Genomic DNA, 12,432 nt, shown 5'->3' with positions numbered 1-12,432 from the left:
TGTTGATTCACATATGGCCCTGCAAGTTTGGGGTTTCTTGATTTGTAGTGTGTAAAACCAGTAACACTTGTGATATAACAGTATAACACTAAGTCATGATTATCAGTTGAGTTTGGATGTTTGATTCCAAAACTTGATCTAAAAATTGCAGTAACCTTTTGAGTGCAAGGCATTTACTTTTCTGGTTATCGCTTAGTGTTAACAGCTGGAAGTGCAGGAGGAGAAAGTCCCACAGCTGATGAGGAGTTGTCTGAGGAATGATTTTGGTAATGCTGAGTGGGCATGAGAGATTAGACTATTTTGTAAGGTTTATCTTCAAACAGTGCTTACTTATTAGCCTTAGATTTTTGGAAACCTAATTGAGATGTTATGCAATCAAATAATTCTTGTAGAAGCTGAAAAGTTTCATGTCTGAATGGTCTGGAACAGAACTTATGTGTATATGTTTTCAGGGAAAATACTACCTTGTGCATCATTTCCACATCTTATTGGAGAGCCATGAAAAAATTAAAGTGAACCATCACATGGATGTTTTTACACAGCCTTAATAGGAATAACTTTTGCCTGGGCTCATCACTGATCCTCTCCTGCTGCTGCTTTTTTTCTTTTTTGTTTCTCTTTTTTTTTGTTAAAAACATTGTTTTTAATTCAGTGTGATAAAACATCCGTTATTTGTAAGTTGATTGAGCATAAAGTATTTCATTATAAAATGGTCATCCATCACTGGAAGCTGAGGGCTGCAAAAAACATTAACTGTGCACTTTTGGCTGGAATGCAGCTTCTCCAGAATAATGCAGCTTCTGTGTAAAATATGCAGCATAAAAAAATCGACTGTTCAGGAAAACAGGTGCTCGTCTTGCTCTCCCAGGGCTTTGGGATTTCATCCCAAGTTTTTGGAAGGGCCCTCGAAGTCCTTCTGTTACCTAGCGTCACTTTTTGGTTTTAAGCAGTGGTCTCAAAGCTGAAAACGCTGGTGCATGTCAAGTGGTTTCATTCTGACAAGGCCATGAGAATTTACTAGCAGTTTCACTGCTGCCCTTTAGAAAAAGATGCATATTTTCTTTCCCTCATTCCTTAGGTCTTTTGAAAATTAGGTGGCTTTTTTTAAAAATCAAGTTCCTTAATATTGGCATTCCAAAAGGGAGTGGCCAAGCACTGCCAAGTTTTTTCTCCAGTTTGTCCCTGTAAATCTCCTTTATATTTCATAAGCTCACCTGCTGTTTTTCTGTGTGATAAACTGTAAAGATCATTTTGCTTTCAACTTGTGTTATACAGTGCATGTCATACTTCCCTAACTTAAATATTAACTTGAAACATTGCTGTTTTAACTAAGAGTTTTAATTTAATTTTTGATTTTGGGAGGACAGGACAGGAACCTTTTATTGGATTGCTATTGCTGCTTTTTTTGATAATATTTCCAGGTAATCTTATGGCACAGCACTTAAGGCCGAATATATTCCCTTTTCATATGAGGAGCTGAAGCAGAGATGAAGTGACTTGCCCAAGAGTATGAAGGGGAGATGAGTGGCAGAAGCTGAGTAGACTGATTTGCCTGGCTGTGATCAAGGGCCTTGCTACCACTTGATGGTCAGTTTATTTGTATATGTGCTTTCATCCTGACAGAGTAAATTCTGTAGGTCTAGGCTTAAAAATCAAAGGGAAATTCTTCTGTCTTTGGCTTTTTACCAAGTCTTGGGAATAAATGCTGTTGGAGTATAATGGCTCCATCCCAGAGGTCATGGCAGCAGAAATGCTGGGGGTGAGAGGTTAAAGCAGAGTTGTGTCCACTGACCTGTTCAGTGTATGTTGTGTATTCCAGTTCGAGAGCTGGGCTGTGTTGTGCCCTGGGGGAAGAAGAGAGGGATTGAAGAAGCCTACCTAAGTGTGTGAGCTGGGGGCTGGCTTGAACAAACAGCTCTGTTTGTCTGAACGAGTTGAAGTTCTGCACTGGGCCATTGGTTTCACATCAGTCTTGCTGGGCAGCATGTAGTCAGTGATGGCTTTTATCAGCTGAACTTCTGAGCCACTCAGAAGTGGTTTCTTCTGTCATGGGCATGTACTAGATCAAAACCATTAGTAATAGACTAAAATAGATCTATTTGACACTTTCTTGGAGACTGTACCCAGTGTTCTATTTTGTTACATAGATTTTAGGCCATTTTGATTCTCCACAGATATTTTATTGTTTTACAGCTGATACATGAGTCCAGAGCATGGAAAAAAATACATTTAATAGAGTTGGGGATTGATACAATATTGTTTTCATGATGCCTGTTCTAAGATACATCCTACGTGGTGATCACTGAAGTTGAATAGCATTCACAGATCTCTTCAGACACAAAAACTAACAAAAAAAAAGAATTCCATTTATTTTGATGTATCATCAGGACCTTGTATCAGTGGTTTGTTCTAGCACATTGCAGAAATTAATTTCTTTCCCCAGTCCATTTACAAGAACATAATGCTCACTTGTCTTATTATAGGAATTGAGCTGCCTTTTAATGCAGATAGCATCTGCATTTTGGTGCACATGTGTGTGCATGGATTACTGATTGCTTCAATTTTTGCTGTGGGGGGCAGAAAAATGGTTGCTTAATGTTTTTACTGTTGTTGGCTGCCAGCAGGCTGGGCTCTTCTTCCTTTTGCTTCTCTTCCACTCCTCTAGGGTTGAAACTAATATCCCCATGATGTTTTGCCTTCTGCTTTCCTCTAGTCTCCCGTTTTGTTCTGTGGTAACCTGGTGTGTGGGTTCTTGAGCTCTGGGCCATCATATTTTGCCATTAGCCCATGGGAATTTTACTTTCTGATAATACGGCACAATGTCTCCTAGATTAGTTCAGGTTGGATAGAAGAATTTGTGTAAATCATAACAGCAAGGTACATTAAACCTTTGAGAGATTTTTGTCATTAAAAGATTCTTTCCTCTTGGGTCATCAGGCATTTCTTCATTTCATTCTTTGGATTTTGTTTGTCTCACTGATGCATTTTTGATTCTCTGGCAACACAAGAAATGTCTTGGCTTGTTTGGGATTTGTTGCTCGTCAATTTCCCTTTAATTTTTCCCCTTGGCACTCATGGACTTCCCTTGAGGAAAGGGTAAACAGAATGGAGTAACATCCAGACAGCTAATTGATGATAAAACTGTAATCTTTTTCTCCAGCCTCCTAGAAATAGTGAAGCTTGCCTTTTCACAACATGGTGAATTTGCAATGAGATCTCTATTCATAGCGTGGTAGGCACACAAAGCTGTGGAGAGTTACTGTGCTTTAAAATACCAGTTTTAATTTCTCCTGGGCTTTTAAATTGCCTACTTAGCTTGGGCCTGGTACTGTGCAAGATGTGTAAAATATCATAGTGAAACAAGTCCAGTGACTGAATAGGGTTCTGTAGAGTGTCACAATCTAATTGCTCTTTCTTCAACATGTGCCAATTTCTTTTAGAGAGCAAAAAGAGTGCTTAAACTTGACACACATCAAACTTGTACTGTCAGTAAGATGAGTGGCTAAGTCCATCCTCTGGACCTGGCAGTGTGCAATTCCCCACAGGTTTCATTTAGCCTAGTCTGTCTTGTTAGACTGGCCACGCTTTCTTCCTCGTATTAGGAGGGAACCTTGGGAAACCTGGCTCTAATTCACAACTGCAGAAAGATCAATAACTATCAGCATTTGGTCAAGGGCAGATGAATTTGTCATGGGATGGTGCTTTTTGATTTGGTTTATTTTGGTTTAGTAATTTCATTTAGAGTTGAGTTGAGTTGAGTGTCATTGGCTTGGAGGAGTGCCTGTGGGTTCTGAACTTCAGACCCTGGTGCAGATTCATCACAAAATCTGGCTGTTGTCAAATGCATGGTGATTTTCTGCAAGAATCTTTTGAAACAGTTTCATCTGGTTCTAAGGAAAAAAGAAAGGTGAAGCTTGCCTTCATTTTACTTGCCCGTTTTTAATGGGATGGTTTTGTTTTGTTGGAGTTTTTGAGAGTGGATGTTAAACTTCAGTTACCTGTGAAACTTGTAAGCAGTTTAGTTTACTGAACTTCAGGACAAGTAACTCCTATCCATGGGAGAAAAATGCTTCAAGAATGAGTAAAATCCCAAATCACTTGTAGAGTCACTGGGCGAGTTCAGTTTTCTGGAGTAGAATTAAGTACCATTACAATTGGCATTAACAGTTTAGAGCTTGTGTCAGTTTGTAAAAGCCACAAAACCAGTGGTATATTCCAAAACCAATTAGAGGCTTAGATCAGCTGTATTACTCCATCTCCTTTCCCTCAGAGCAATCAGCCTTCCTGTAAGGGAGATAAAACTATTTAAGCAGTTCTAAATTTGCTTATTTCTATAATATGTAAATAATCTTACTGTGAAATGTGCTAGCAAAATCAAGTGGTTCTCTAATGCTTATCCTCTACTGTGATGTAGGAGGAAGGGTTTCATGAAAACAAGGATAGATTAGCATTGAAATTGCCCTTACTACTTTTCACACTGGCAAAAGATACACTCATGAGAGAGAAGTTTGGAGATAGGAGGTGTTTACTATATAGTTGCTTGATTTTTTTGCCTTTCTTTGGAATTAGTCATGTCCTTTCAGAGGTGCTCAGGTCACAGGATGGGAGGAAATAGTTTGCGATTTGTATTATGGTCTACTCCTGATGACCTTCAACTTTACTATGCTAAATTACCCCTCAGCTTGGTTTAAGAGTTGTTCTTATTTTGAAGCAGTCTTTGGATTACAAACTCTGACCAGTACGTGTCAACCATAGCTCAGAAGAAAGTTTGTCAAGATGTGATTATGCTCATCTCTGCTGTCTCCTCAGTGCTAAGAAAAAAAACCAGAATTAAACAACTTCTGCTTTTGAAATAACCTCATATCCAGACACTCAGCAGTCTTCCTGGCTGGTGTTAGAAATTCAAGGTGGAACAAGTAGTTATGTCTGTACTTTTAAGTCCATCCAAATATAAACCATGGAAGTTTGCCTCCTGTGTAGTTCCATACTTCTGTTGATGGTATTTGCTTTCCTTGTAGTTGAAGTGAGTATCTTCTACTTCTTGTAATACCACTCTAGTACAGAATACTACAGCTGGGGGAAAAGTTCTTAAAGTAACAGTGGAGACACAGCTGGAGTTCAGAGCATAGTGTTGGCTGAAGAAACTCCAGAAAGTAACTGCTTATGAAAAAGGAAACTTTAAGGGTCAGTCAGAACAGCTGAATTTGAAGCACAGCATTGGATGAAACTCCTTGAAATTAATGGCTCACACTGGTGGCATTGTCAGTGTTTCTGCTTCGCTGGTAGATATAAGTAATTCCATAGAAGACAGTATTTTAGTTGAGTTTATGGTGCCCTAACCAAAGGATGTGAGGAGTCAACTGCTCAGTATGCATTCTGTCACACTTCCCCAAAATAAAAATCTCAGTTCTGAGGGGTGCTTGAGTTCTTGGCACTATGGAACAATCATTTGTTAAAGTCATGTTTAATGAAAGGGAGATAAACACATGAAGCTGGAGTGTGACAAATGGAAGCATTTGTGCCATTGTAATGAAATTAGGCAAACAGAACAGGCTTGACATCTCTGGGTTCCCCTTGTCAAACTGCATTTGTAATTCCAGCTTTGCATTCATGTGTGGCTGTGAATGGCACTGTTTCCCTCTTGATTTGGTGGGTTGGGGCCCCTGAATGACCACTTGAATTCACAGGGCATTAGCTTTGAAGAGTATATTTTACAGACATCCTTAGAAAAAGATTGCCGTTAGTTCACACTTCTCTTTCATTGGCTTGAATATCCTTGATTTTCAGCCTGTGTTTATGTTTATTGTATGCAAAGCTTTTGATACCATTTATTATAATGAAGTATTGATTTCAGAGATTCACAAAGCTTGCTTCCACACATCCCCTTGGTATGTATACTGTGTTGTGCAATCCCCACAGTATTTATGTGTTCTAGAAACTAGGATGTAAGCTTCTGGCTCCTCAGCTTCTCCCTAGCCGGCAGAATCCTGTTTTCTTTATCTGTTAAGAGCACAGATTAGGCTAAAACAATGATATTTTGGGGAATCCCGAGAGAATATCTGGTGGCTTTTGATGACCTCTTGTTTATGAACTTTAGTGGGCATTGCCATTATTTTCAGGAATGAGAACTTTCTGTCATAACACTAGTTGCTAAATCAGACTGTATAGGTGGCAATCTGTTCTCCTTTCAGATCAGATAATATCTACAAATGTGCTACCAATTGCACTGTGTTGCAAAGGCAGGTCTAGAATTGCAAGAAAAACAAGATGAAAACAACAACTAAGACCCCCTTGTAGGGGAGAGATAGCAGAGAATTCTTTTCACTTGAAACACTGTACCAGGGCTGTGTGGAGCCAAACATACACTCAGGAACAAATGAGTGTGGATCATCTATAGTGTAGCTTTTAAACACTTGTTATCCAACATTAATTGGCTGTTATTGATCTGGGGTGAAATGTCAGAGTAAATTTGCTAGCTGGAAGTCAGGGTATGTCTTTTAGTTAAGGTGCAGAGTGGCATGTGTTCCAGTCAGCCTGGAGAATTTGTTCTTGGAGTGGTGAAAAACATGTTCCTCCTCTGTTTATCAGCCGTAGAGCTGCTGTTGCAGTTTTGCCGGGGCACCTAGAACCAGTATGCATTCATTGTTCTGTGCCTGTTACCTGGGGACTCTATGTAAAGCTAGTTCAAACTCTGCAGATTTTTAGAGGAACAAGTTACTGTAATTCTGTGTGCTCGATTTGTTAGCTTCTAAATTAAACATCTGGTAATAAGAGGACTAACTGAAAATAATTTCTCATTTCCCTACAATCCCACATTTTGACTTGGCTAAGATTAAGCCAAGATTTATTTCAGCAGTTAAATGTTTATGAAAATCCAGAAAGTGTGACCACTCCATACTTCTAGACAATTTTAAAAGGCAAGTACAGTTTTATCCTTTTTCCTTGTAACTTTTTCAGTCTGACTTGCTGATCCAGACTACAGGGGCTTCTCATCCTTTGAGTGAAAAGACAAAATATTTTGGTGTTTGTTGGGTGAACTGAGAGTAAAGTGCATGTGGGCCAGAATGGCAGTGTTTGCAGAAAGTGGTTATGAGGATGATCCAGGAAGCGCTTGCTGATACCTCAGTTTTCTGTGGCATAAATTGATTGAGCCCCAAGGCAAGAGTCCCGAAAAGCTGGATTTCTCCTCTGTTACAGTGTTATCTTTGTCTCTTTCTCACCTTAAGAAAAGAAAATGCCTGTTCATTGTTGTAATCGGGGAGCGCAGTAGTGCATGCTGAAAGCATTGCTGTCTGAGCTCGTCTGCACTGGGGAGGTGCGTGGGATACAACTGAGACAGCCTTTCTGAAGGCTGGGCGTCAAAGGCCAACAGCTGCTGCATAAGAGGAGTCCAGGTCATGTGGTTTGGGTTGCAGTTGCCTGTCCTCGGGACAAATGATGTTGAAATAACTTGTCATAAACAATTTTTTCTTGTTCATTTACTCTGATTCGGAACGCATAGCCGATCCTGATAAGAGTCATTCAGGAGTGAAGAGCTGAACTGCCAGAGAAAGCAGTTTATGTGAGCGTTTTAGATCAGGAATGTGCCAACAGCGTGCTAACAATAAGAAAACTTGTCCGAGGGGGACCTGCTCTTGCACTTCAGGAGAAAAGGGACGCCAGAGGTCTGATGCAGTTTGTTTGCTGAAGTGCCAGAATGGCTGGATGGGATTGCTGAAATGGGAGTTAGGTGCTTAAACATGAATTAGTTGATTAAATATCATTATAGACATGTGTGTCTAAGTGCAAATAATCCATAGGAAGAATGAAGGAAAGCACCGTGGTCTCAAAGGAATTGTGTCCTCATTAAAATTGCCAGCCTGAAGAGTTTGATTTTTGATACATTACTTAAGATACTCTTTCCCTTCTTCTCCATTTCCATGCACTGCTTTAGGCCAGCCGAGCATTTCTGAGTGTTGTGCTGATGCTGGTCTCCACTTGCTTCTCTGAAATTTTGTTGAAAAGATCTGTGTGAGAAGAATGGGAAGTGCTTTCTAGCTGGTCCCCAAAAGCACACCGACCTCTTCATTTAAGCCTAAGCCTAATTATATTTTATATCATTTTTCCCTGTCTTTGAGTAGATTTCAAAGGAAGGCTGCTTGAAAGGAGTCCCTTGAGAAATTTTGTTCTCTTTGTGGATAGTTATTCAGTTTTTCCTCTTATAAAACCCTTGGCTAAAGTCATGCTTGCAGGTTTGGTGGTTTTTCGGGTGGGTGTTTTGTTTGGTTGTTTTCTTCCCCAGAGCTGAAACTGAAAGAGAACCTATCCTGTATTTTCTTGATAAAACACTGAGAAATGTCTCTTGCTAGAAAATATACTAGAAACATCTGTATATGCAGTTCTCAATCACTGGTTATAGTTACCTCACTTGTAATGACTGAACCTGAATCTGGCAGAACAAGAACCAGATTTGAAAATTCAGAGCTACTTTCTTTTTTTTTTAAATGTTATTACAAACATGATGTACTTTCAAACATTTAGTATGTACCTTATATAGCCTTTGTTTTGTCACAAGGAATTATTGAAGTAATTAATTATTTTGTTACATTTTCTGAGGTTTCTAGATATTTTCAGGAGAGCACAGGGTTGCTTTTACAATTAGGTGATGTTAAGACTGCTGTAGTGTCTCTTTTGTGAAGTTTTAACTTGTCGGGCAGAACAATTCCCTCTAAAGACTACAGTCCCACCTTACCAAAGTATTGTGGAAAGAATGCTATTCATTTCCTACTGTTCTGTGCTCTAGATCAAACATGAGCTGTAGTGGAAAAGCTGGCATGGAATGCACCTTGCAGTTGTAGTTATTGATCCAAAAGGGCTGGCAGGTTTGTTCTGGACACTGCCACTTTTGGCGTACAAGGCTAAGAAAAGCTGTTGAGGAAAGAGCTTCTGAACTAAATTCATTGACCTCAACAGGATTGACTTAAAAGAAGAGGATATACATTTGATCTACTGGCTTGTTTGCAAAATTGTCACTGCATTAAAAACACAGTAGCTTTAGGGATAGCTTTTATAACTTTTAGCAGATAGGTGGATTTAAAAATCCAGGTAGCTTTAGTAGTACTTTCAGATGCTGAACCTTCTTTAGCCCATGAAAGCACTGTGTTTCAGACAGGATACAGCAAGAATAGCTACAGTATGAGTGTTTTTCTGTGCTCCCAAACTTCCCATTGAAGCAAAAACCACTACCAAGATTAAGTTCTGCCTTGAAAAGGGAGCTGGTGACCCTTGTAAGTCCTCAATGCTTGCAGATGCTTCTGGTAAGAAGAGCTCATTGTAGTGATTAACTGAATACTCCTGAGGTGTGAGCAATGAGATTGGTGTTTCACTGACATTTAGATTTTTCAGACAGTAGTCCTTCAGTGGGTAAGTACTGCACTAAAAATGCTCTCTTTTTGTCTGGCATGTTTTTTATTTTTTTTTTTAAATACCGCAGTACCAGCTACCCAGTCTAAACAGTTTTGCAGCATAAACCATCAGTTTCAGAGAGCTTAATATAAAGTGCTTTGTTACTGTAAAATCTGGATTCTCTGAATATTAGGGAAACTGGCCAAAGTTGCTGTGTAATCAACAATATGTGCCTAAGTTAAATCCTAATTATGATAAGCTGTTTTGTGATCTTCATGTAAGTTGTAAATTTGTTAGACTGCAAGAGAATCTGATCTTTAATAACATTAAGATTTACAATTCTAATTGAAAGGAAAAGCCTGATAGTCCCCCTACTCTTGTAAAGAAAATATCTATTTGTTGTCCTAATGGAGAGTGTGATGCTCTATGCCTCCACTACCACGTGTGTCTTCATCGTCTCATTCTATAGTGCAGTGATGTATATCTGGTCAAGTCCCACTTTTCTTACTAGTCAAGTGCAGATTTTTCATCCTGGAACTCACTGGTTTGAATGAAGCTGGAGGAACTGACAGGATTATATTCTGGTCTGTAGAAGGGATCAGTTTTAGGAAAGAAAAATTTGAGTTTTGATCCCTAGTAGTCTTACTATATTTAATATTGTCCAAGTGCTTGTAACCAGTCAAGTGTTCTATAAAGCATGCTTAAATAAGCATTAATGTAAGTATGTCTTATGATCATCTGGATTTCCATGTGCTATTGGGAGGTGACACAATTGTAATGTTACACCAGCGTATTATCTGACAAATTGGGGGAGTTGTTCTTAAGCCAAAAAGCTGAATCATCATGTTCCTTTTAACCCCTTCATCATGTTCCTTTTAACCCCTCAAGTTAGTGGTGTTGGCCTTCTTTGAACTGGTGGCTGAAAGGTAAGGGATGGTGTAGTGATTCCCAAAGTCCCTTTTTAATCGCAGTTTTGCATTAGTTAACAGCACTTTGATGTTCTTCTCTGTGCTCTTAACATAAAGTTAAGCACCTGTATAGTTTTTCCTCCTTGGCTTCCTTGCCATAATTTGACACAGTCATGTTAACATAATTTCTGACAGACTTTTTTGCTTTGATATTTAAGGCTTCCCAATAGGAACCGTGATAAAATGGAATTTCACTCATCTCAGAAAAAGGGGTTTGGGTTTTTTCCCACAGCAAAATAATTGAATTATGTTGGTAGATAGAAAAGCAGCAGCTTGTCTAAGCTTGCAGTCTTTTTTGCTCCCTGCTTCAAAGAAGCTCATATGACAGATAAGTTCAATCTTTGATTATTTGATTGAGGGTATAAATGCCAGTGGTCCTGTGACACTATTAACCATTAGACTTGTTAATTTTCATTAGGAATCAAAGGTAGGTTTCAGCATGTTGAGCCAAGTGTTGTACTTAAATATTTCTCGTCTCAAAATTATTCAAGTTACTTTTAATGCATTCTTCTGTGCCTATGTACTAGCTGTGCTGTGGTTGCCTTCACTTGCTTTTTAACGTTTTTTCTCCTAAATCCCCCTCAGGGCTTCTCTTATCTTGATTCCTCCTGTTTTATTTGGTTTGGTTTGGTTTTTGTTTTGGTTTGGGGTTTTTGTTTGTTTTTCTTGGTCAATTTCCCTAGTTCTGGTTATTCTCTTCTGTATCTCTTTTCCATTCCCAAAGCGTCCCGTGATCATCTTGGAAGGTTCAGGAAGCTTGTTAGTTGTTTTTTCTCCAGCTCAATAGCTCAGTGCCTTCTTGTACTGCAGCTTTAGAGGGGATCCTTGCTGGCCAAACAGCAAGTAGAGAAGAGTGCCCTTTTTAATTGTTTGGTTGAGAGGTTTATACATTATTTTGAGAGCATGACAGAAGAGTTTTTAATTTGGGTTATCTTACGGGGTCTTCCTGTCTTTGCCAAGCAAATATTTAGTGTTGCAGAAATGCAATTTGTATTCAGGCAAAGAGGTCTAGTGAGCCTAGTTGTACATTTGTACTCTGCATGTGATTAGTGCAGGGTTTTATCGGTAGTAGGATGTTACAGGGGTGGCAGAAGGTGGGACAGGGTCTCTACAGTTCATGGGTTCACACAATCCCAAGAGTAATAGGAAAATGCAACTAAATTTGCCAATGAGTTAAAACACAAATTCCGGCAGCAGTGGCCTCTGTGGCGTTTACAGTGTTCCTACAATCAGATTTTAGAAGGCTTCAGAAAGCTGTTTCAAAGATTGCAAGAAAGTGAACTTTACAAAGCATTGCTTTTAAAATATACACATATACCTATGTGCGTGTTTGTGTGTGTGTATATGTAAAAGAAACCCTGACCTTCCCACCAGTCTTCTGAAACTAACCTAGAGCAGGCTTTTTTGCCTCTGAGATGAGACTCACTGTATATTCTTAAGGAGAAAATGAATCCTAATGAATCAAGTCTAATTGTCTTTTTAAAATTCTTTTTAATTTACAGAGCTATCTGAAATTGAACCTAATGTCTTTCTTCGGCCTTTTTTGGAAGTAATCCGTTCTGAAGACACTACAGGCCCCATAACTGGATTGGCACTCACCTCTGTGAACAAGTTCCTCTCATATGCACTAATAGGTATGTTATGTGACTGTGGGATTTGCCAAAATGCCAGCCAAATGCATCTCTGTGAGCTGTGTCTTTGGCCAGGATACATGCTTGCAGTCTTAATGTGGAGATTGGGGAAATAAGAAAATTGTCATTAACACTGGGGAAATCAGCATCTGCAGTTTCTTAATATCTCACTGGCTGATCTTCCATGGTGCTACAGCAGTGTCTGGAAACAGCCAGAGCCTCTGGTCTGCCCTGGCTGCTGTGTGTGCTTAGGGCCTGCTGCAGCACTGTGCTGGTACCAGCTGCTTTTTAATGTCCTCCAAGCAAAAGGGCCAGGGAGGGAAGAATAACAGCTTGGATTACGATGTTGTAACACGTGGAAACACAGTGGGATTTATTTAGTTTTGTGCACTAATATTTCTGCTCTAGAGTGAGGATGATTTTTGCACGGTCCCAGACCTTGTCAAGTG

At 39.4% G+C, this 12,432-nt stretch overlaps 1 protein-coding gene across 5 annotated transcripts in view; it reads left to right on the top strand.

Moving 5' to 3' along the window:
* Window positions 1–12,432, top strand: part of GBF1 (golgi brefeldin A resistant guanine nucleotide exchange factor 1) — a 103,433-nt gene that overhangs the window by 48,579 nt on the left and 42,422 nt on the right. For all 5 annotated transcript variants that reach the window (XM_086898976.1, XM_086898975.1, XM_086898974.1 and 2 more), the window contains exon 4: window positions 11,855–11,986. In XM_086898976.1, the coding sequence (XP_086755102.1) occupies window positions 11,855–11,986 (132 nt within the window). The remainder of the gene's footprint in view (window positions 1–11,854; window positions 11,987–12,432) is intronic.

The sequence above is a fragment of the Cyanistes caeruleus genome, chromosome 8 (genome assembly GCF_971803275.1).
Source record: "Cyanistes caeruleus chromosome 8, bCyaCae1.hap1.1, whole genome shotgun sequence".
Lineage (NCBI taxonomy): Eukaryota > Metazoa > Chordata > Aves > Passeriformes > Paridae > Cyanistes > Cyanistes caeruleus.
The sequence above is the reverse complement of the archived record's forward strand: the minus strand, read 5'-3'. Positions and strand labels throughout refer to the sequence as shown.